Raw genomic sequence first — 25,046 nt, 5'->3', positions numbered from 1 at the left:
AAATGAGCCGGCAGCTTCTGTATCGCGGCGCTGGATATTGCAATTTCAAATTTCGCTTCTCCTGCAGCCAATTAACTCTAAGCCTCCCTTTCGGGAGAGAAAAATATCAGTGTGTATAATATTTTTTAACGTGATTCGCTCATTTTCTTCTTTCTATTATACTTTTTTTTTTTTTTTTAAATATCCTTTTAGTTTCTTAAAAGAGATAAAGGCAGAAATCAAAAAGGAAAAACCGCCAAATCGCGTTGCTTAAATGAATACCTCACTAACGGTCGTGGTAATGGCAAAGTTGGAACTTGCGAATCTCTGGTTCTTGGTGAACGACCAACGATTAGAATCTCAGGATCTCTTCGTGCGGTCAGAAAATGTTTAACGCATGGCTGAACTCGAAGAGAATTTAACTTCTGTGCGTTCCATCAAGGAATAAGTAAACCGCAAATGAGTTTCATACGATAGTCGAATTATTCATCTCGCGGAACGAGTTTCACATTATCTATCTTAAATACGTTTCAAAATCACGCCTGTATCTGCTGTTCGGATAGAAGGCAGCAATTAATCGAAGAGGATGCCGCGAGTCGATAGTTGTTCCAAGAGATAGGCAGAGAAAAAAGAGAAACGAGAACGTTTCCAACGAGAATCAGAATACGGGATGCGTTAAAATATAGCTCCGCGTGCACAATGTTTGCGTCATCATCTTAATTAAACCGGCATTGCATCGCGTCGAACTTTTCCTCGTTAATTCCATTTCTTCCATATTTCATTGGTGGACGTTGTGTTGGAGAAAGTCCACGACGGCGGAGGAGCACGGCACCGTTTAATTATGCGCCCTTCTATTTCGTTCTCTGCGATTTGCATTCGATCGAAATAAACTTAATGGTCGCGCGTGTCTTCAACTTTGAACGTTCTCTATTTGTCTTTCGACTTGATCGGCGCTGTATCGAGTAACCAATTATTCTTACGTATCATCGGAGCGAAGCACACCATCGCGCGTCGTGTTACAAGGATGAATCAATTTGTACGCTGTAAAAAAAAAATGGCAAAATCGAATCCCAGGCAATTTGGCCAAGGTATTTCGTCGATTCGAGAACGGAAGTTACGATACGACCGTTCGATACGTATTCCACGTATTAAAGGGACGTAGCAGTTCGACGCGTTATGCCGAGCACGTACGACCGCGAGTATAATGCAAGATCGTCGCTGGATAATTTCATTTCGGCGAACAAATTTTCCTTCGGATATTACGGTTTTGCTCGTCTCACCTTTTCTCTTTCGTATCCCTTCTCCTTCCGTATGCAAGCGAAAAGAGAGAGCCAAGGAAAAGGGAGAACGACCGAAAACGAATACTCGAGTTACCCGGCAGACGTTGCGTACGGAATCCCACGACTCGACGTAACGATATTACGCGTCATAAACCTGATTTGCTGGCTGGCGAAAACGCGTCGGTCGATGAGTTTAATTCCCTTGTAATACGTTTCTCGTCGCTTTAACATCGTCGATGTTATATGTATATTTGATACAGGATGGTTGCCTTTGGCATGTGACGTTGAGTCGTGGTTCCAGTGGATGCGTATTCGAGCGAACTGGTGTCCCGGCGAATGAAAGCTCTGGAAACCGCGATGCATACGCTTATAGAAATCTACGGTAGCTCGCGAAAGTGATCTCACTTTCATGGTGATGAGATACAAACGTCGTGATTATAGTAGTAAAATTTAAAACGAATTTGCAAATATACGTAAAAGTTACAAGTTAGAAGACGCTTAAAGCGAATGTACGTTTAGTAGAAAAAATATACAGCATGAATGGTAGTCCGAAACAGTTAGCGTAATAAATGGTCTCGTTAAATATTATATAATCGACTGTCCAAGTATTTTGATGATCTTTGCGAGACGTATACTTTCAACAAATTTCTATATATTTTCGACTTTTACCAATATACTTCGACTATGATAATCGACGAGATTTCAAAATCGTTTGTATAATTTATACGCGAAAAGTTCCTAAACGCGTTTGAATACCTTTTTGAGCCACTATATATATATATATTTTTGTTTTGCATACATATTTGATTACATCAACGTATTGAATTCATCAGGACGCCAATTTGGATACGCATCCAGTGTAACTGCGCTTCAAGTCGACGATTTCGTCTTTCATCGTTGGTCAACCAGGATCACGTGAAATCTAAATTTTTTATTGACGGATTGACAAAAAATGGTGTAAGAAGAGAGACAGTCACGAAACCCTATCGGAATATACGATATGTATTTGTGTATATGCATACACAGCAGCAACATATGTACGTATATGTGCGTGCGTCAGCATTTTGGTGTAGTCTTTCGTTCATTCGTTCGAGCCCTGCCACTGTCTGCTTTCGTATGAAATTTATAAGAGAGGAAGTCCGTCAGTTTTGCGCGAAATAAAACTTATACGATTTCATGCTCGTGTACTTGCGCCAGTATGAAATGTATATATTAAAAATGGACGGGACAAAACGATTTTTCACGGTGTATACATTAATTGTGCACGTCTTGATGAAACGGCCAATGCATTTTGTATTTTGCATTTTAAACGCCTTTTAAGTACATATCGTTTTTACATCGTTTTAATTGTGTTTTACGATAAATCGATGATGCGCAGGATGGACAAGTATAAGTGTTTTAAATGTTAAAAATGAAAAAATTGTTCGAGAATGATTCGAGACTAATTATTTACTGGCCTGTCGTTCGTTCGCTCCTATGAATACTATAGTATACAACTTCTGTGCATAAAGATCTATCAAGTTGATTAACTTGATGTCTACGTTCAATATTCGAATATCGTTAAGTAACTATCGTAAAGCTTCCTAATTAAATACATATTGGAGTATTTCAATCTTCATATTAATCGTCGTATTAATTTAATCAAAGATAGTTTCGGAATGTTGTTACTTACTGTTAGCAGAAGCTGTTTCCATTCACCGTTCGAAGAATAATAAATGTCGCATAAAAGCAGCGTTTTCTCCTTCTAAAATATCAAGTCCTATAAGAGGAACTTATGTCGCTAAAAGCATTGTATGTTAGCTGTTTCGAAATCTCAGCTATTCGTCACTTTCAGCATGACGAATATCCCAACTATCTCCGCTTTGCTGCTGTTTGAGATTCTAAGTTCTTTGACACTTGATTAATTTTCCGATAGCTCGTAGATAATACTCCGTTATGTCTATAACGTTAAAAATTCGTCAATAAGCGTTGGCGAATGAAGGAGCTTTTAAACTTGCATCGTGGAAAAATCGAAGAAACATACCTGTACGGAATTCTAAATATGAAAAGATACATCTTAAAAGATTATAGTTGTATCTTGATGCTACAGTCTCTCCTCTTTCTTTTTTGTCGTTCTGATTCAATAGAACGTTAGATTTTGATATTTATGTCATCTCGTCTATCGTGAAAGATAAGCTTCCCATTAATCGTTCCATTTTCTTTCTGTGTTTTTCCTATCTTGCAAAGGGAAAGTAGGCGAATGAACGATCGGTCGTACCTCACATACCTGTAATCGCGGCAGAAGTGCTTAAAAAATCCATATAATGGCGCGATAACTTGGAAGCAACTTTGCGGCAACTATTTTCCTGATTACTTTGCCAGTGCTCTTATCTTCGCGGCCTCGGGCGAGTCTAATTTGCACGTAACACGAGCGAAAGTGATTTACACGGGCGAATTTTCCACCGATTCTCGATGCTCTCTTGTAGTTCGTGACGAACGGGTCTTCACACTTACCGCTGACATGTTTGAATTGCGTACGTGCGCTGGCATGTAAGTTCCTGATGGTATTTACATAGTCTAATACGTATGCCTGAAAACCTTGTTTCAAACTCGAATAGAAAAAGAAAGAAAGTAGAAGGTAAAGTAGCGCGCGTGATAAGCGATCCATTAAATTCGGCCATCTAGGAAAGTGGTCGTTTTCAAGCGTAAGAGCAGTGCGTTCCGATCATCTTCGCGAATTTGTTTGTTGTTTGCCGAGGAAAGTGATCGTAAATATTTACGAGGAAACTCACCGCTCCCTGGCAAATTTTGATCAGGAGGATCGATAACGAGTCTGTTTTCCTAGATTTCCGACACAATTGCGGCTACGTGTATGCACGTGCGAGTGTGTCACGTGCAATTCTCGTTCCGTCGGCGAATTACGTTCAGTTAAATTCCCTTTACTATATAATTTCATCGCGTTAAATCGGGACCTAAGACAGCAAGATAATTAAACCGTTTGTACCGAAATACTCGGCTCATTCCCTGGTTCCACCTGCCTAGTGAGAATTGTCACTGTTTAGCTAATGCCCTTTCCGACGAAGATCTTATTTCCGGCGAAATTTATCATTAGACGTTCTTGTCCGCCACAATATACACGTATATACCGAATACACACACATACACACGTTATGTATCTTCGTCCGAATCTCGGAACGAGCCAGCGAATTGGTTTCTCTGCCGGAAGATTTCGTTCTGAAACGCATCGCTTGGAAATGTAAAGCTTTGAAAATTGACGGTGCGATGTAAGAAACTCTTATAGCCAAACGAGTTTGAAAAAATTATTTAAACAATTCTATGATAATGCTCGGTATATGTATATTTGGAAAATGCCCGATAGAAGCAAAATGTTGTCACGTGTGGTGAACCGGACGATTTTAATAAAAATGAGAAAATATAAATGTAAATTATGATAAATTGCCGAATGATAAACAGTAACTATCTTGATTTGATAACAAAGAACAAAAAAAGGAACGCGTATAACATGAATATAATATGAATTGTTTAACATAAATTTGTGCTGACGAAGTTTTTAAAAGTTAGAAAAAGGAAATAACGAAATGATATTTCGTAACAAACAAGTACTCAACGTGTTACGAGAAATTTTTAAACGAGAAACGTGTAAAATGACCTTTTATTTTATATTTAACGGAATCTTTAATAGTATTTCGACTAGTATATTCGACTAGAGGAGGGTAATTAGAAACGTATGAAATTTATCAAAATATAAATAAATTGGATATCCTTAATTCGATAAACTGCGATAAATTAGTCAAAGTGAATTATCGTTGCCGCAGGAAACTTGCTCAATATCAAAGAGCGCGTGTAACATATATTTCAAATCTTGTTCAGGATCCTAATGCCCAAAGCAATAAGGGTCAGGTTTATTTCCCTTTAAAAGGTACTCGGTGGAATTCTCTCAGCGTGCGCAATAAATTTCAATAGAGGAAGAAACATCATTCCATTAGGAAAAAAAGTGAGGGTTACTTTCGTTGCTCAGAACTATATAACTTGGAGTGTGATTTGAAAGGTTCGTGTCGCATTAGCGATAAATCCGCAAAAGATGTTGTTAATTAAAAACGAGCTAGTCAAAGTGATAAAGATATACGTTTGCGTATCCAACGAATGAGAAAATGTAAATGTTGAGTAGATCGTCCAATTTATTGTTCAAATTCAGGATAGGGATTCAAAATAATGGATCGTCGTATCATGCAATAAATGGAAAAACAATTGTTTGCGGAGAGCAGACTGAATAACGCGAGAAGAGAAGAGAAAAGAAAATGAGAGAAGAGAAGAGAAGAGAAGAGAAGAAAAGAGAGGCGCAGTGGTGTAAGGGGAATCCGAAAGAATGATTAGAGGAAAGCGTAATTACGAGCGAGCAAGCAGGCGAGTGATTTAAGAGAAAAGACATAGATTTAATGAGACATAAAGGTACAATAATTATTGCTGCTAACCTAAAAGGTGAAAAGACATCTGGCGATCCGGATTACAAGAGGGCGAATACTTTTGAATAGAGGGGGTTGAAATGTCTCTAAAGTAAGGACAAGGGGAAGAAGAATAATCATCGTTACGATTCGTACGTGAATTATTCGTCTTTCGACTAATACATTTCCACAGCGTCGAAAGCACTCTTCGATTATAAACTGTCGAATCGAGAATTTCTTTCCGATGACATCACGAAACAAAGCCATAGTTCGTTATTTGTCGAAGCGATACATTTTCCCACGAGCGAGACCTTTGAAACAGTTACAAATAGAGGGAAATGTCAAGATAAAATTGTGTAAATTATGTTCTCTGCATTTCTATGTGTCCGTGAATAGTTGTAAAATATGGTCATACGTTTTCGTGGCAGGTAGTTCTAATGTAATTTTACACACTATATAAAGGTCTATTAAGACAGTTGCTGAAAAAGTAACTATTTAACTAGTATCTTTGTTTTGATTTTGTAAAATAACATTAATTACATCGTCTTTGAAATGGTCCGTGGATACGGTATAACATCTAATTTTCGTTTCTGTAATTATATGAAATAATTTATAAATCGTATTTATTTCGCATTTAGATCTATGAACTTTACATTTCTCGCATTCGAAACTGCTAGAACAGGCTTTTCAACCACGTTTTTCTTCAGAACTACTATTTCCGCTTTTACCACTATTCTTCCGATAGAAGAATCAACGATCTCTCAATTTCAACGTCTTCTGTCTTAGCCATTTTCTTGATGCTTCCTCTTCTATTCTACAAATGTGAGCTTTCGCAGCGTTTCACGAAATACCTCGAGCTTCGCGTAGCCAGGTGATCTTGGCATATACATACATACGTGTGAATACATAGACGCATGCAAATGAGAGTCGAAGACACGCACGTCACGGAACGAACTCTTAGCAGCGGCTACATTTTGCACATCGTAAATCATAGGGAATATCTCGGCGGCTTTTTGACGCGTTTTAGAACGTCTTAAAAGTAACCATTAATTATCGAGCTGGCGCGCACAATCAACGTAGAAGCCGTAGACGGTCACGTAAGTCCCCAGTATACATCTGTCGCTAAAGCAGGCCACGTTCGAGGAATAAATTCACTGGTAAAAAGAAACGCAAGTGCGAAACGGCCAAGTTAGTACGTGCACGAATCAGGAATTAACGCTCGTTGAACGATCAAAACTTTCCGCCTGGTAAAATACATCTCGTATTAATCATAGATATCTTGAATCAACGATTATTAGTAGAAAGCTGTGCATCATTTGTTTAATCGTACCATTGCTGAATAGAGAAAGCTAATATCTCTGTTCTTTCGAAGCCGTACCTTTCAGTAAAGATTTTTATCAAAATAATGCAAGATATAAGAAATATATGCATAATCGTTCGTGTAATAATATCGCTCGAAGGTAACTAAATGCTACCAGATAGAAAGAATGACATCGAACTTCGATTCTCGTGAATCTACGCTAGGACGATTTACTAGGTGATACACTTGTTATGAATATCGCATTAACATGTATATGTATTACCTAAACCTGCATTACCTTTTACATACCTTGGTTATGCTGTTAGTATCATTGGACCTTAATATCAGCTATGTACGTTTATATGGAATATTCATGCATAAGTATGTATATGTGTCAGTTTAATAGAAGAGATTCATGCTTTAGAACGTTAATAGCAATTTACTTCCAACAGATTTAATAGCAATCTATCTTCAGCCGTCTCAACGGATTTTTTTTTTTTTTATGAAATAGCTTTCAAATCATTCACCGCGTATTTTTTATTTTTTGAAAAAATACAATTTTTTTATTATTTTTCAAAAATACAGTCGATTTTCATGCACCAAGAGAGGCACCTTTCACGTTATAGGGAACAACATGAGTTATACCAATTCACACCAACCAGAGATAAATCTTTACAACCATTAACCCTTTGTGATCCTACGTCCAACTGCATTCGACATTCTATTTCTCTCGATTTTTTTTCAGTTTCATAAAACATACTCTTTTGTGTTCTATATTCATTTAATAGAAAGGTGTCAGCGTATATACGTTTCTGACTTTCGGCTGTTGTATTTTAAAGTGTCGGCAGAGATGTGAGCGGCTTTGTCTTGCAATGCGATGACATTATGATAGATTGTCACCGATGACGCGCTTGCAATCCGCGCGTATAAACTTGGCGTGCAACCGATAACCGCTGCAATGAAGCGCACCATCAGAGGCCATGATATCTCTGCCTGCCATAAACCAACAAAGGTTGGCTACATGAAATTACTGCTTACGAAGAAATTCTAAGCAGCTTATTAATTATGAATCGGTTCGGATTAAATACCGCTTCGTCTAACGTGTATGTTCGTGCACTTTGACGAACTTCCGTTAACGCTGATCGCGTTATCTTGGATGGGACGCACCTATGCGTCACGCTGTTCAAATATTACGGCGTGTAATATTTGCTGAACTCGATCGCTTATTTGACTTGCCAGCGATTGTTGGTTGCCTTGCACTGGTATTTGCTGAAACACGTTTTCGCTCTTGTGTCTTCGCTTTTGGACAAGGAGAAGAGATTTCGTGTGCCAGTTGGTTTCTTCGTCTTATCCGTAACATTCGATTGTCAGTTGCATAAATTCATAAATTTCTAGCGAAGAATGTACTTTGATAAATGTTTTCGAATTCAATGATCAAATTGGCTAAAGAAAAATGTTCTGTGGCAAAAAATTACAGTAAATCGGTATTAGAATATCAAATGAGAAATTATTTATATAATTTATGGTTGTCAAATTTAACTGTACTTGTTATCAAAATAAAGCATATTCAGGGTTGCAAGCACTTTTTAAATTATTTTAAACATGTATTTTTCTACGTTAATAAAGAACTTTCTTTTTCACGTCGACGTACATAGATATGCGAATAATATATGGGATTGTTGTTCTACATAATGTAATAGAAGGCAAGTGCGATTTTGATTAGATACACGTTACCATTAAAAATACATAAGCTAATTTTTTGCAGCGGGCAGATTTATCTACAACAAATCGTTGAATCAATAATGCATGCAATGAAATCAAGGAGTTACCATACCACTTTAATAACGTCAAAACGAAAGCTATTTTTAAAGACATACAAAATTGTTCATTGAATTGAAACGAATTGTTTGTAACGTATTTTCGTGTGTCGCAAATAAGTATATTATTCAAAACACTCGCCAGATACCAGCAATCTATTCTCTGCATAAAATATTCTATGTGGAATGAATATTGTAAAAGTTAGTCTAAATGGTCGAATTTAGACTCACAGAATTTATTCCTACTTTATTGCAGGACTTACTTGTTACAATATACTTTTATATTGCACGACAATGAAAAAAGGATATTGATACACATGTCCTGTAGGACAGTCTTATGAACTTATATTAAAAAGTTTCGAGGAAGAATTGTTTCATTCTTTTACTTTAAATAAAAATTTCAATATTATTCTCTTTTAGATTCTTTCACCTTCGACTTCTCAAACTAGTTTCTTCCTATTTCATTCGTTTCAAACGTTCATTCGTTGATTTAAATATATTACGACGGAGAGAAATCCTGTTCCATACTTCTCTGAATCCTTAGCGACTATTAACCTTTTCTTTTATTCAAAAATTTTATTTTATCATTCCTATCCCTTATCGTATCATTCCTACTTTTTGCTATGGTGTCTAGCTGATAATAATAAACGTTCGAGATAAAATTAATACAAAGTGTAATGCTCGAAACGCACGAATTCTAAATTTAAAGTTTTTCATCAAAATATCTTGAAAGCTTCTGAACTTTAAACGTATTTAATAACGTATGATTTTATATATATTTGAATTTAATTTTGGAAAATTATTCTGCAATTTCTCTACCTTAGTTATTTTGGTCTTTTATACTTGTGCTTTGCCTGTCTGTTTTTGCACGTGTATCTTCGTAGAAATTTTAATAAACGGCGAAGTGCACTGTTTAATCCTGAAAGGTCATGAATTTTCAGGCGCGTCTCTTAAAACCGTCGACTACACTCTGTGAGATCGTTGAAAGGTCTTTCAAAGATTCTTCAAAGGTACTATGTGCGTTCATGCATTGGTCAGTGCTAAGAGTGTGACACGTCAATTGCTATTCAGCGGACGACAGACTTTAAAAGACTAATTAAGTTTCCCTCTTAATCGTAAAAGTAATACGTCTTCAACCGAAATGTGTTGATTTTGAAAAATATTATATGGATATTTCGTTCGTATCATGAAATTCTTGTTACAGTATTGCTTGAGCGGTAATAAAGCTAGTAAAATGATGTAAAATGACTGAGAAATAAATTTTCCAAGCGGGCGATATTTCCCTGATATTCCACGAGACGGCAGTTAGCCTCTTTAATGCTCTGACACGATACCAGCAATGCTAATGCGTTTTTTTTTCTAATTCATAGTCTATACGTGATAACGATCTGCCATGACGATTCCGTCGCTTACGCTCCTGCGCTTCTTTTTCGTCTCTTGGTTATTGCAGTGTCGTTAACCGATCGATATTTACATACCACAAATTCATGCTTTTTTACTCGTATTTGCAGGACCATTATAAGGAGCAAAAAATCTTTGACTCGAAATCATGGAAGAGCTTGGCGTTATCGATATAGTTACAGTTACGTAACATTTTTGCGATACAGTAGAAAATGTATAAACTCTTGGTTTATGAAAATTTCCACGATACACGACAAAAAAACGAGTGAACAAATTACAAGTACACGAAGTAGCGATTGATAGGATACTGGAAAAGTATAAATCTGTTTTTGAAGATACTGGAGAGGGAAACTGTGATCGGTTGACAGGTTTTTAAAACCAGGATGACATATTGATAAGTCGTCGAGTGGTCAAGGAGCTGATTTATGATAGGAGCTGTTGTGTTGCTGGATGGAATTACCAATACTTAGGCATTATCGATTTTCATAAAATTTTGATACATCATGCATATCGATTTTGATATACGTTGCGTTTCAACGTTTTATCTCTTCTTGGAATATGATTACGATATGATTGTGGTTGCAGTTCGAACATTGGCACTGCATCGTCATTTATATTTGTTAGGAATATTTATAGATGTCGAGATTTCAAAACTTTAAGGACTATGATATATAAAAATAACAATATTTGTAGCACAAATTCGTCTATCTATCTTTGCACGATCGAAGAATATAACTTTAAGTACAAATAAAGTAGCAGTAGAACAAGCTGTGATAATTTGTTTTGTTAATGACTTTAATGGGCTGTAAAAGCTCAATGGTTTATTATAAACTCGTCCAAGTCCTGTTACCAAATTCCTACTTTTATAATTTATAATTTCATCTCCCATCGGTACTTGACAAATTCCTTTACTAACACAAATTATCATAGGACTCATGTAATAAACGACAAACATTTTTTCCTATATGTCTGGTACTTAATCCATTTCCATAGAAAATCCGGGTAACTGTTAATACTTTCAATACAGTTCGATCGTGTTCGATATCTGACAAACGGGAAATTCTGAAAATTAACTATATTCTTGCATCCTGCGTTGCGGGCATCGCGTCGGAAGAAATCGTGTTGTGGAACTTCTACGATTCCGGAATTCAATTCAATCGGATCGCTCTCCAATTCGCGACAATGTCCTGCTCGAAGATTTCATTCGTTGAATACATCGAGAAAATCGCTGAATACGATTACCCGCTGCGGAAATTTTCAAAAAAGGAAATGGGTAAATCGAAAGAAAAGAGCGAAGAACAAAGAGAAGGAAGAGGAGGGAAAAGAAAGAAACGTGGAATGTAAGGGGGCGAAAAAGAATACAGGTGTTAGGAATCGAACGAAATTCGTTTCCGTTTGAACTATGGCCTCGATTGCACACTTTTAGCCGCGCGTTAGCGGTCGAGTAGCATTAAAAGGAAGCAGTATAGATAGAGATTCTGGCGTGTTAGAATGCGGCGCAGGAAATTCTTCGGCCTGCTTGCAGCTCCTCCTTCCAACTCGTTTGCTGGTATTTCGCTGTAAAATGGTGCACCAAATCCGTGTTCTAATCATGATTCCTTTGAATCGAGCACATCCCCTCTATTATCCTTCTCCTTTACTTTTTCTTCTTCCATTTTTCTCAGATTTACCACGACCCTATGAGATAATTGCACGACCTGCCCTGACTTATTCGCGCGTCCTGTTAGTATCATTTTCAAGTTGAACATCTCTGACGAGAACCGCGTCATTTATTTAGGTAGCCTCGCTTTGTCTCGCAACTTTGTCGCCAGAACGTATTCGTACGAATAATTTCACGATGTCTTTGATTAATCGATAACACTATCTCAATAAAACGAAGTTGTCGAAAGTTGCAATAGCAGACGATAGTAACACCGATTTTTGTCCTTTATTTCGTTTTTTAATCAGTGTTTTTCTCCTAGTTGAATAATTGCTATTTCTTCGTTTAAAATAAATCGCAGCTACTTTGTTTCGGTATGTTTATACAAAATTATGTAACAAATTTGAATATGCAACAGTTTGCAAGTTTGAATCTAAGTTCATGTTCCTGAACGGTTAATTTTAATTTACTACGCTGTAGTTTGATAGACTCTCGTAGATATGTTAACAGTTACACCACATACTACAGATTAACTTGCTGCAGTGTACGTTGTTAGCACAACGCTTTACTTTTCATTAACTTCATATAAACGTTTCAAATTTTCGTAACTTCTCTCTCTCTAATTCTTGCAGAGTCTCTGCAATTCTCAAATTTATCATAAAACAAACATTTAACTAGTAGAATCGACACGTACAACATAATTCAAAAGGAAAGTAACAGTATTGGTAGAAGAATTAAGACTTCGAATTACAATGAACGATTACAAGGAAACGATGAACTTACTCCTTTTAATAATAACGTTACAATTTGATATTTTCGATCTCCACCGTGCATTTACAACGAGCAGAGTGTACAAAGAGAAATTACGCTATTTTTAGTTTCAATTTCGCCAGTGTTTATCAACAGAAATAAACGAGTCACAATTATAGAAGGAGATTTGTCTCAAGAATAAAATCTTGCATGAAATAGCTTTGTTCCGCACTTCCGATTTGCCATTGTGAAATCACCTTTCTTGTATTCCTGTCACGAACTGCTACCCATTCTGTATTAAGTTAAGTCACGCAATTGATACGAGTCGTATATTTTGCTTAATTGAACGTAGAAAGGAACAGCAAAAAAAAAAAAAAAAAAAAAAAGAAAAGAAAAGAAAAGAAAAAAGAATATAGTAGGTACCTATAACAAACATTATCTTTCTATATTATTTTCTTATTAATCTGATTAACGATTACATCCATAAAGTAAAGTTATTTTACAAGTAAATATATTCTTCTGTAGAAATAAAGATATATTCTAGTTAAATATTTCATAGTTTTTATTGCAATATTATTTTCGGTAAGATGTTGATTCGCGGCTATTTTCATCAAGATTATGTCCGCTACGAATTAAATATTAAACGACTTTATGACCTTGTTGCATTATGCATGTAAGAATTCACAAACCTGATGTAATCGATTTTTTGTTCTTAATATTAATGCACCACTAGCAGCGAGTGGTGTGACAGAAAAAGAAAGATACAAAATCATAAAACGTAGTTGTATAATAAAAGTTTTGTTCCACTTGTGTCTTCGTTACAACCAATATTACATTGGTATATAAGCCAGTAATTTTTAACATCAGTTTTATAACGTCTCCCTTCGTACTTTACGCTCTCGCCATGATTTTCGATTCCGTCGCCGAATGTTTTCGAAGGCAACGTACCGTGAAACTACCACGACGACAACAACTTGTACGCGCGAAGTTGCCTGTTGTCGTTTGCGCGGCGAGTAATTGCATGCACGATATTCGGCTGCTCAGTGCCAACTGGAAGTTTCTGACGACTTCCGTTTACCCGCACAAAGCCCACCGGCGCGTTCTATACGTGTGTCTCTGATTGGCGACGGGCCAACTTAACGAGCATGAAAGTCATAACGTCGATAAGAACCACGCGGCTAGCGTAAGAATTCCTCGCCAGAAAATACAGATGGTTGCGCCTGAAAAACGAACCAAAGGATGAAGCAACCGGGCTTTAAGGGAGAAAACGAAAGCTCGTACGAATGGAAAGATCTCATTGCCCGCGGCAATGCTTCTTCAGAGTTAAATAGAATCGCGAACAGTCGCGATGGAAATTGATAAAATTTTGATAAAGAAAGATTTCAGAGATTACCTCGAGGTGGGTTCGCTTGCAACTCGAGAGGAATTAATCTGATATTTTTGATTCGTGTCAAGTGGATTTCACGCAGATAAATTGTTTTATAAGCGGAATATAATAGATTATGATAACGATAAATTAGTTTTTTCTGTTTTTTTTTTTTTTTTTTTTTTTTAGAGCTTGGAAATGTAAAAGATTTACTCCAAATATGGAAATGTCAATTACAGTGATGGTATAAAAGGGCATCCCTACGAGTAATCGAATAGGGATATCGGATAACGATAACGTAAAACATATTTGACGCGTTTTGCTGTTTAAGTTCGATAAGTTTCAGACACTTAACGTGCTTCTTACGTTCGATATTAGGTTTTCTTCCGATGAATGATTTGCCATCTATGTGTATTCACGCAACCGACAAGAACCGTAAACCATACTTTAGCGTCGATTCAACTTTGACTAAAACGTACTACGATCGTTCTTTCGACCAATCGATCGTCCTGTATAAATCACGATTTATCCGTGCTCATCTTCTTGCCAGTATCGGTAAAATTTCCACGTTTTCAACGTATCACGGTGAGCGGTTGCAAATGAACCGCGTGCCGATGCGGTTTCTCGAGTAGGGTGCAAAGGTCAATTACCGATAAACTTGGGAGGCACGTAAGCCAATGGCGCATAAAAGACGCTGGATCGAGGGGTTGGCGAACGGAGAAAGAGAGAAGGATAGAGAGTTTTAGAATGGCGAGGGAGGGCGGGCGCGCAAAGTGGCGGTCGTAAAGCGCAAAAGGGAGACAGGCAGGCTGGGACCGGTAGTAAAACTTGGCGTACGCGGCGGCGAGTTAAGAAATTGTCACGTGAGCCGACGATAGTCGTTGTTTAGAGGGCGGCTGCAGAGGCGAGAAAACCGACTCACCCCTGATTTTTGCCAGATTTAAAGCGTGCTACCGAGTGGTTTCGAGAGACTCTCACGTGACAGGCTGCGTTTAAGCCGCGCAATACGACGACACGCGATCTCCGCATAAACGAGCAAGAAATTTTTGACGCGTTTATCTCCGCCGCCGTTTCTATCCACCCTGCTCTTTTGTCATCCTAGTTGAGCAACTGTGCGACAGATAAAACACGCGATCTATCGTTGAACGTGGACACGGGCCCGAGATCGGGTGCTTGAATTGCTTTTTCAAATCGGCTCGCACCAGTAACGGAAGTGGCACGTTTTTCAAGTGGTGACAAGGTGGCTTGATCGAGTGGACATGCGAGTGGAAAATGCGATTGTGTTTAGTATGGCCGTTCGTCGAGCGTGCAATTATCGAACAGATTTGTATTGAAATACGTACAAAGTTACGATTATATAATCGTTGGAATACAACGATATTTCATGCATAGGCACAAACACTCTTACACAGACACCCACACAGGCATTTGAACAGGACACATTTACACAGGTCATACTCGTTACTGTATAGAGAGTGGGGTTCAAAAGTATTTAAGGGATCAACATCGTGTCTTCCACAGATTATTAATCTTAACTTTAAGATTAAATTCTAAAAATAATTTGTGGAGAATCGTACGATTGATATTTACAGGACAATTCGGATTTTATACCGAAATTGAAAGTTTAAGTATTATTTAGTAGCACTTTCGTATGGCTTCATAAATTTCGCACCATTTATGAAAATGAAATTTAGAATCTGATAAAAAGAAGAGCTTCGTTGCAAAAATAAGGATACTTGCCGATACTTTCTATATCCGCTATATATACACACGTATACGTAGCGCTTGCACGTGTTTTTCGCTATTTACGTCGATTAACAGTTGACATGAAATTTTTTGTATTTTACGTTCGTATTACTTTGCAATTCTTTCAAATATTCGCCCCGTGTGTTCTATGCCTTCTCTTTCGCGTGGCATATTTACCGTGCGGTTTCGTCCGAGGCCAACAAAGTCCTAAATATCAAACAACGCTTTTAACCTACCGCACTTTCAACAATCCCTCTCTCTTGGCGAACGGAACGCAAACAACATCGAACAAATTTACCGACGACTCCAGCCGCCGGAGCATAGGGTCGGCCGAAATTTCGTGAAACGGGCGCAAATGACGGTCGGCGTTGTTCCTCTCCCTTCGCCCGATTCGCCCCGCATTGAAACCGCATCACCGCGATTACCAGCGAGATTCGAGATTCGTTCTACGCCACTATCGCTGGATAAAAGTATCGGTTTAAAAGCTCGATTTCGGGCCACGGCTGCGGGCCAGCGGGAATTTCTCTGCTTTTCCGTTTACACGAATACCGGTGATCCTCTGCCGATTCACGGTGCCCACGACCAAAGGATTACCAGACAGAGACAGACGAGAGAATGGGAAAGGTAGAGAAAGGCAGAGATGGAGATAGAGATAAATAGATAGATAGAGAGAGAGTTTCGTTCTCTGCAGCGACGATGGCCGACATTCCGATAAATAATCCTTCTCGACGCGCGTTCTTGATCAAGAAGAGATCGTGTATTTCCGGAAGTACGTTATTAACCCATTGGCAATTACGGCATTCAGGCATTCAGATTAACGTCCAAAGCGAAATTGTAATATTTCGTATTTGTTGGTTTCGCTAAAAGAACTGTCGAATTCAAAGTTCGACTTATAAGGAGATAATTAGTACCTGTTACGGAATGATTTACAACAGTTTAATGGTGAAAGATTGACCGAGGAAGCAAGGCGATTGACTTGCTAATTTGGTAAGAGGATTACAAGAACTAAGAAAGAAGGTCAACTTGTAAGAGGTTAACAAAAGATTAAGGGTAATTTATTGGGCTTTGTTCAAATTTGTCTCTACGTCCAAATTTGTTTCTCACGTTTTGCTCAAATTCCCAACGGTCTATAACGTCTTTCTTATTATTAGAAACCTTAACGTGCTGAGTCAGATACAGAAAATTCGGTAGATACGTATATGTAGACTTTCGCGGCTGACTGTACCTGATTCATTTCCCTTAATTGTAAATAACAAGAACGATGCTTTGTCAGCTCCAGGCTTGCACCAACTCTATTTTCTGTATAGTATATATATATACATGTTATATATCATCGCGACATCGGCGAGAAAAGCATCAATAATTACCCCTTCACCCGTAATACGAGGTCGTTCGGTAGACATTTCGTTCCGGTTAACTGAGCGATAAGAAGGACGATTATTTTCCATAAGATGACTCGCTAATGACTCCTCGATTTGTAGTTCAACGTCAAACATACGTTTACCAGCATGCACCGTCTATATAATTATAACGCAATCGATTCGACGCGACACGAATTACTCCAGTTTTTACTGACGTTAGAAATTGTTTCGCACAATTCACGGAAATTGCTTTGACAAGTTATATCAATTACGTGGTTGCTAAAAACTGTATCTCGATCTATCATATCTGCTCCAGCCACTCTCATCTGCCCTTCTGTTACAATCTGCCGATTTTTCAATCGTCGTGTAAGATTAAACGATACAGCCTACTTGTTTGTGACACAAAAAAATGACAGTTTTATAAAGGAGAAAACTTTATACCAGTTCTAAAAGGAAAATGAATACTCAACTTATAAATTCCAAAGGAAACTCTTAATTAAGTTAAAAATCCTAAATGAAATTTTTAATTAACAGAAGAAGTTTAATCGAAAGATGTAACTTAGAATTTTTAAGGAAAATAAATTTCCATACTTCCGGGGTTCTTATTAACGCGAACAGCTTGAATTTTTTAAATTATGCTCCGTCTAAAAGTTACATGGAGATTTACTCTTTACTACACTGTATATGTAGTCATACCATAAGTCATATTGCATCGTCGATACGATTTAGGTTGAAAAACCTCAAGTTACGGTAGAAATTTTACTATACCGAGCAACATTTTGCGAAATTGTAAAAGCGATAGAAAAATATTGTTACAACACAAGCTGTTTATGATGCTTTCAACCCTTTATGCCAGTGCATGGAGATGTAAGTAACTGCCGCACGCTTTCATTGCTTTACTTCATAATCGAGATTTAGACGATACAAGCCTTTACGCTCTAAAGACAAAATGAAGAAACACGCTTCGTATTAAACTTTGCAACTTGCGTAGCTTTAATTTTCTGTTTAATCTTGCCCGATACTGTATATTAAGACTTAATCCCTACTTGTGCTGTCGTCGATTAGTCTTTATCGTTCTAACTTGGCATTTTTCTTTTGCCAGGGAAAATTTATAAAAACACGCGAGAACGGTTATTGCGCGAGTTACGTAAATCTTGCAAGTTACAACGTTCGTATCATCCAGATGACCGATCTTTAAATTTACTTATAACCATCCTTCCAGTCATTCAACAAAAAGTATATGACAAGATTGCTAAATATTCAACGCTGTTCGAAATATTTAATTTCTGCGGAAAATGTTCGCAAAACATACTCAAATATATATCATTGTTATACCCTTAAAATTTGTTATACGTTCCTTGATATTTATGACATATACAGGTGCCTCGAATAAGTGGGTCAAACCGTAGAAGATAAACGAAAATTTCATTAGGTAGAATTAAAATGGTTTCGAGCGGTGCATGTGCTTGCTATAGAAGTGGAGACGCTTTAAAAGATTTTAACTTTACTAACTTTATTTTTTAAATTGAGCTATATACTTGTTATACACCAGTAGATGCACCATTTTATATTTTAGGAGATCGTAGTAAGTTACTTACGCTTAAAAACGATTAATTAAAAATATTAATTAAATATTATTAATTAGTAATTTAAAAAATATTTGAAATATTAAGTATCTGCGTTTAATTTAAATGAAGATATTTTAACTCCGATTTAGTAAAATTAAATGTACGAGAACGAAGATAAAAGAACGTAAAATAAATTAAAAAAACAGAATAATTTTTAGCTGTATCAACTGGCATATCTGATTTTCGGTAATCAAGTGTCAATGAAAATCCACCTCTGAATTGAAATTCTTTCATCATACGTGTTTCCTTTTATTCTCGATCGTATTAAAATCCATCTCGTCGAGGTGGACGGCCATCAAATCATACCACGGACGAGATTAAACAAAAAACGCTGGCTACCGCCTGCACATCCACTTGACCGGGTCGCAATTTTTCATTTCTGCTCGATTACCTCGTTAAGGTGGGCAGGTTCGTGCAACCGTCTATTGCAGATCATGCGTTATCCAGGTACACGATTGCTCGAATTTCGGCCTCGTGCTGGGGATGTCATAAAATTTCAGCAAAGGTGTGTATTTATCGTTAATGCGCTCACACTAATGCCCGCATTTTCGACCGATAATTTCTTTTTAACGAAAGCATTCCGGCGCCACGTATAATCCTGGTCCTTCAATACTCCCCTTACGTTAACTTTTTAATACTTAATTGTATCAAATTTGGTATTTAGTCGCTAGATTTTAATAGACGGTTTATAAGCCACTTACGCGTTACGTACTATGTACCACCTACTGTGAACATTTTTTCTATCGTCTATCATTTCAGAGCTATAGCTTGTCCTACTTGCGTGAGACACTCTGCATATTATATCGTTCGCAACCGTTGGTATACCTACACTTTTACGTGTTATTACTGTTAAATATTCTTGTTACTATTGAATTAATATGGAAACTTTTGCGAATTATTCGTAACGACCTGCCTATTTAGATGAAAAAACGTCACCCAATAAACGGAGGACGTGGCGTTCAACGCTTAAATAAATTACTCAACGTACAATATTTCACATTTAACGGCTATTCAGCCGTGCGTGTACCAATGTATGCACACTGACAGTCCGTGCAACTGAAAATAACAAATTCGATGAAAAATAAATAAAGTGAAAAATTAAAATTAAGACCCAGAGAAGCACAGAGAAAAGTTTAACAGCTGTTACAACTCGTGTGTCACGTAATTGAAATACGTCCGAACGTGACCATGATTCGTATCACCTTCATCGGAAAATTTTCAGCAATTTCGTTAAAAAGGTTGCAAAGAATAAGCATGAACGAACCGAGTATTAATTGCTCGTGATGCGTGCCTGATATCAAATCATTGCTTAATGTTTGGCTACAAGAGTACAGATAGTCACGAAACCATAGAATAATGACGCTCCCCAGGGCGTAATTAAATCCGCTTCGTCGTTTCTACTTTCTAAGATTCGTTGCGTCGATAGCACCGACACAATCCGTAAAAAGTACGGTCGAACGTCGAAGAAATTGTGATTCGAAATACGTCGATACGCGACCCCTATTGTACGGCGTTGGGATCGGGATTAAATCCGTACGTAAGTACTTTACGCGTTGTGGAAGTTTGCAGACTGTTTGAGGCAATTAAACCTGCTAAGCAATTCGATTCGAGGAATACGCGTGATTGTCGAGTTTACTTTCGAGTTTCGCAAAGAGAACACGTGTAAATACGACGTTCGAAACAATTAAGGGATCACCGTTTCTGAATGACTTCGCAAATGAAGCAGCATTACGACGCGGTACGCGACGAGATCGTTTCACGTTATTCGCTACTGATTTTCGAACGGTTCGTGGCTCAATTCTAAAGGGTCGAAACACCAGTATCGAACTACTATTTTATAATCTATCTTAATTAAAGCAGTATGTGACGTGAAAGCATATTTGTAATAGAAGCTTCAGTGATATTGCCTCGTTCTTTAGACACGCAATACAGTTACAAATTCCTAGCAATAATTATTATTAATGGTGCTCCATTATTAGCGGGTATAATAGGTACAAAGTTCCTATAACCGCGACTTTTTACTCATTTTACTCTACCTAGCTTCTTCCCATTGAGATTATTAATATTTCTTTAAACGTAACATGTGAGTCGGCTACGAATTAATAACGCGATATCGATATTAATAGCTAATTATAATTTACCAGATACGTTTCTGAACGAATTATGGATCTAACAATTTTCGCAAAATTTCGATACTTTCGATATTACTTAAAGCGTGCAAAACGTAAATGTCATCTGTTTAATCATTATGAATAATCTATAATGTATTATTAATAGGGTAGTTTATAGTACGAAGAGGAAAATTATAGATTAAAAGAAGTGTTTTAATGTTCAAAATTATATAACGTCGCGAACGCTTATCAGAACGTGCAAACAAGTGCATCTAGAAATTTATGGAACACCTCGTGACAGGAGCTAATGAGTTAATTTCATGAGTAAAGTTAATCAACCTACTTAGGCTGCAGGTGAGCGAAATACTTTTTCCATCATTGATTATAATTTTTAGTTCAGGTGACGCAACGTTCATTATTTATGCAAAATATGCCACTAACCAGCGTTTTCTGCTAAACAGTAGGTATAGAGAAAACATGAAAGAAGAAACAATGATTTTATAGTCGGCGTAATAGCATATCTATCCCAACTTTCTCTATGTGTGATATTTTTCATAAAAACAAAAATGACTTAATTTCTTGAAAGAAATATCGTATATCTTTTATGATATATAAACGGCATCATAGGGGGAAAAATAGAACAAGGAAACCGAGTAAACGGCATAATAATTGCTATGAGAAAATGTCAAAGAAACAAGTATCTACAAATCTACGTTTAGTTTGCAAAAATAATGATTTATCTTTGTATCCATATTCGTATTCATTTATTAACCACATGTCACCGAGATCATTTTTCTGCAATTTCTTCGTATTATCGAATAAGATGACCTACATCTACATATCGACCCTTACCTCGTGACGAGCGTCTCATCTGAATATAAAAAGCCCTGCAGGTATACGAGTTCATAGTTATAAAAGAGCCAAAGCGAGATCATAACTTATATTTATCAAACGTATTCCTTAAAAATACAGATTTTGTCTATACTTGTGTCTACATTCATTAAGACCTGTAAGTTCGTCGATAATGTAATAATTTGTTTTTTAATGATTTGAGAAAAAGTTCCGGGATGTGGAGTTATCGTTGAAAAAGTATTAATCGAGTTTACCAGCTAGAAATTATAGCGAGCCAGGTTAGGTAAACGTAGATGATCGTAGTCGATTATCTCGACTTTAACGTTGGTATCCATCGAGAGTGAAAATTTGAAATAGAAAAGTGGCACCACGCGCCGTCACGAAAGCTCGTCGATTTTGTTGTGTTTGCACCGCCAGAAACCATACTCATGGTTTCTAGCAGCAAGTGAAAGAAGGTACGAGCGAGCGTTTAACTTTTCCGCCGGTTAAAGTATTCATAAAGACGTTAAATATTGACGAGCATCGAGTTATGAACTCGAAAGACTTACCTTTCGCATCAAGTATTCTTTGAATAATTAACGTAACTCCGTGATAATGCTTTATATCAAGAATATATCTAATTGAACTACTTTACTGCCGTGGGAAAGGCGGATACCGAGTTTAATTGAGTTCGATTTTTGTCTTATATTTTATGCATGGGTCTTGAAACTAAAAGTGACAGAAAATCGTTCGATCAAAGAGTGCTTTTATACCATTTAAATATGGTATTAATTATGAAAAGTCTTTTTGGAACGTTATTTTACTATTTTATTTAAGAATGTTTTATTTTTAACAAGATTTACGATTGATTTGTGATTTACGTGTTTGGCGAACTGCTTATTGATGTTTTTACATACACGTATACGAAGGTATTGGTAGCATAAAAATTAGTTCGAATCATTGGTTCAGGATTAGAATTTATACAAGTAGAAAATGGTTTGGTAGTTCTCTAACGGAACAACTAAACTTCTATACGGATAATACCCTGCAACTTCTTAAAATCAGCTGAATAGAGATATTCTTAGAAAAACTGAAAATTTCATATAAAATTGCACAAAAATTCATCAATATTCGTAGCGTTTCGGGAAATAATGTTGTGTTACTTTAGAAAAGAGAGAAATATTTTCTCTACCAAGCAAATCTACCGCTAACGAGTCTAAAGCTCATTCGCAACGTTCGCTTCCATCGACGCGCGCCGTCGTCCCAAACGTTGCGTATTTATGCGCTTCAAGTATTGCGTCAGCTCTTTGTTATGTCGTCAAACGATCCACGAGTAGCGGTTATTGGTTTGTCGACGTTTTTCCGAGGTCTATCGCTGCAGTCGAAAGAGGCTTGTAAAGTGTTTTATGATGCACGTTTCCTCGTCACGGCTCTTTTACAAGACACATCGTTGTCAACGACCTTCGAAATTAAATTTCAGATTAAAATCGAGGGCAGCCGTTGTTCCTAGCACCGAACGGATCCGAGTTGGCGGATTCATGAAATTTCATAAGGCGGCCAGGGTTTTATTCCAACTTACCCATAAAATTATGTTAATTTTGAAGTAGTAAATTTCGATGACAATGAGATTACCGATGTCGCGAATCGTTCCCAAGGGCTCTGCTATGGGTTAATGGTAGATTTGGCGCTCGATCGACTTTGATCAACTTTTTAAGCGACTTGATTTACTTGATTACAGATCAAAACCTGGAAAGATGATTCGTGACTATCTGATGCTGCTCTCGTGGCTATGCGCGGTGCAAGGAAAAATAGGTAAATGTATGCATACATATATAGACGACTGTGTTTGCTACCGTACCGCGGAGATCCAACCTCAATTCTACGTAACGCGCGCCTGAATTGTACGCGTTATTTCTCGTTGCATACAATCATGTTGCCGACTGGGTGAATTATTAAAACGAGTGAAACTTTCCACGTCGAATATGGGTCGGTGTTCTTTGAGCGCGATCGAGACAGAATTTATTCGACAGTCGTACATTAACGTCCTCCCCCTTGTTACGGTTAATTATGGACGAAGTTAACAAGCTGACGTAACGTACGACCACTAACGAAAATGTTATAACAAAGTTATCGAGTTCACGAAAATTCCTTGACCCATTTCACGTGAAATTTCCTTTCCTTTATCTTCCGTAAGGTATTCTGTTTCAACTAAGGTTACTTTGAATGCCGATATAAGTATGATTACTTGCAAAGTATTCCAATTTCCAAAGTTTCTGATTGGCAGTATTTTACTCGTGAAACAAAAATTTTCGTTGGATTATTGAAATGAAAAATTACATTCGAAATGGAATTCGTTTCTTTACAAAGTATAGTCATTTTGTACTTGCTGTTAAACCTGTAAATATGATTTGAAATAATTAACAGCGACTTTAACACCTGGATATAACGCCGCATTATTACTTCATATTAGAAGCGTTAATGGCCTACGCAGAACGGTTTATACTCATTTTTCTTTTAAACGGTCGAAAAAGATCTTTCAGGACAGAATTAAATGGTGTTAAATTTCTACACTGTATTTATGTACATATTTTTATGCAATTGTGCGGCTACGAACTGTAAATTATCCGTGAACTACTAATCGATTCTTGCATAGTAGATGGACAAAGATATTATTGAAACTGAAATGCAAAAGTAAATATTTTATTATCGGCCGCAAAAATACAGCTCCGAAGTCTTATTAATAATCACGTTAGAACTGCAATATTACGAAATATATAGATTTAAAAGAGAGGATAGATTTAGATCAGAATATAGATAGAATAAAGATTTCTTTTGCAAACTGAACTGACTAGAAATTTTTGAGCACGGTAGTTTAACAATCCTGTATGTAATTTATTTGTTATGCCATTCTATCCTATTTACTCTTATGTGCAATATTATTTAAAAATGTTGTAGATATCACTTTTGAAATGCACAGTGAAAGATCTATCTGACAGGAAAGTTTTGCACAATATTATTACGTTTCGGTGCTTTAAAAATTCTTGATCGATGCTAATTAAACGATCCTGGTCAAAATATTAATTCATCCTAATTTAAAACACTTGAGATTCAACAACAACAGCCATCGGGTTTGCGTGTGTTCGTTTGATAAATTCAATCTACCCGTTGAATCGATCGTCGAGTCTAATTACTTTGCAAACTAGCCCCACTTCGTGAGAAAACGGATTGCGCGACTAATTTAAAACAATCCGTCTTATGTTCGGCGATTCAATTCGTCTCGATTTGATTCGTCGCGCTGGAAAATTCGAATCCGTTTACCGATGAGGATCGAATTCGTTCGAAACCGTGCTTCGCGTCTAGACATCAACTTGGCAGTTTTGCATCCTTTTCTCGTC

At 37.1% G+C, this 25,046-nt stretch overlaps 1 protein-coding gene across 5 annotated transcripts in view; it reads left to right on the top strand.

Moving 5' to 3' along the window:
• Positions 1–25,046, top strand: part of LOC139990893 (cyclic GMP-AMP phosphodiesterase SMPDL3A) — a 51,213-nt gene that overhangs the window by 846 nt on the left and 25,321 nt on the right. For 4 of the 5 annotated variants that reach the window (XM_072010506.1, XM_072010505.1, XM_072010503.1 and 1 more), the window contains one exon: positions 23,390–23,463. In XM_072010506.1, the coding sequence (XP_071866607.1) occupies positions 23,406–23,463 (58 nt within the window). In that variant the 5' untranslated portion in view covers positions 23,390–23,405. Of the gene's footprint in view, positions 1–6,776; positions 6,949–23,389; positions 23,464–25,046 lie in introns of those variants that run through there. The other variant, XM_072010504.1, reaches the window with a different exon arrangement.

Source organism: Bombus fervidus, chromosome 9 (assembly GCF_041682495.2).
Source record: "Bombus fervidus isolate BK054 chromosome 9, iyBomFerv1, whole genome shotgun sequence".
NCBI classification, from domain to species: domain Eukaryota; kingdom Metazoa; phylum Arthropoda; class Insecta; order Hymenoptera; family Apidae; genus Bombus; species Bombus fervidus.
The sequence above is the reverse complement of the archived record's forward strand: the minus strand, read 5'-3'. Positions and strand labels throughout refer to the sequence as shown.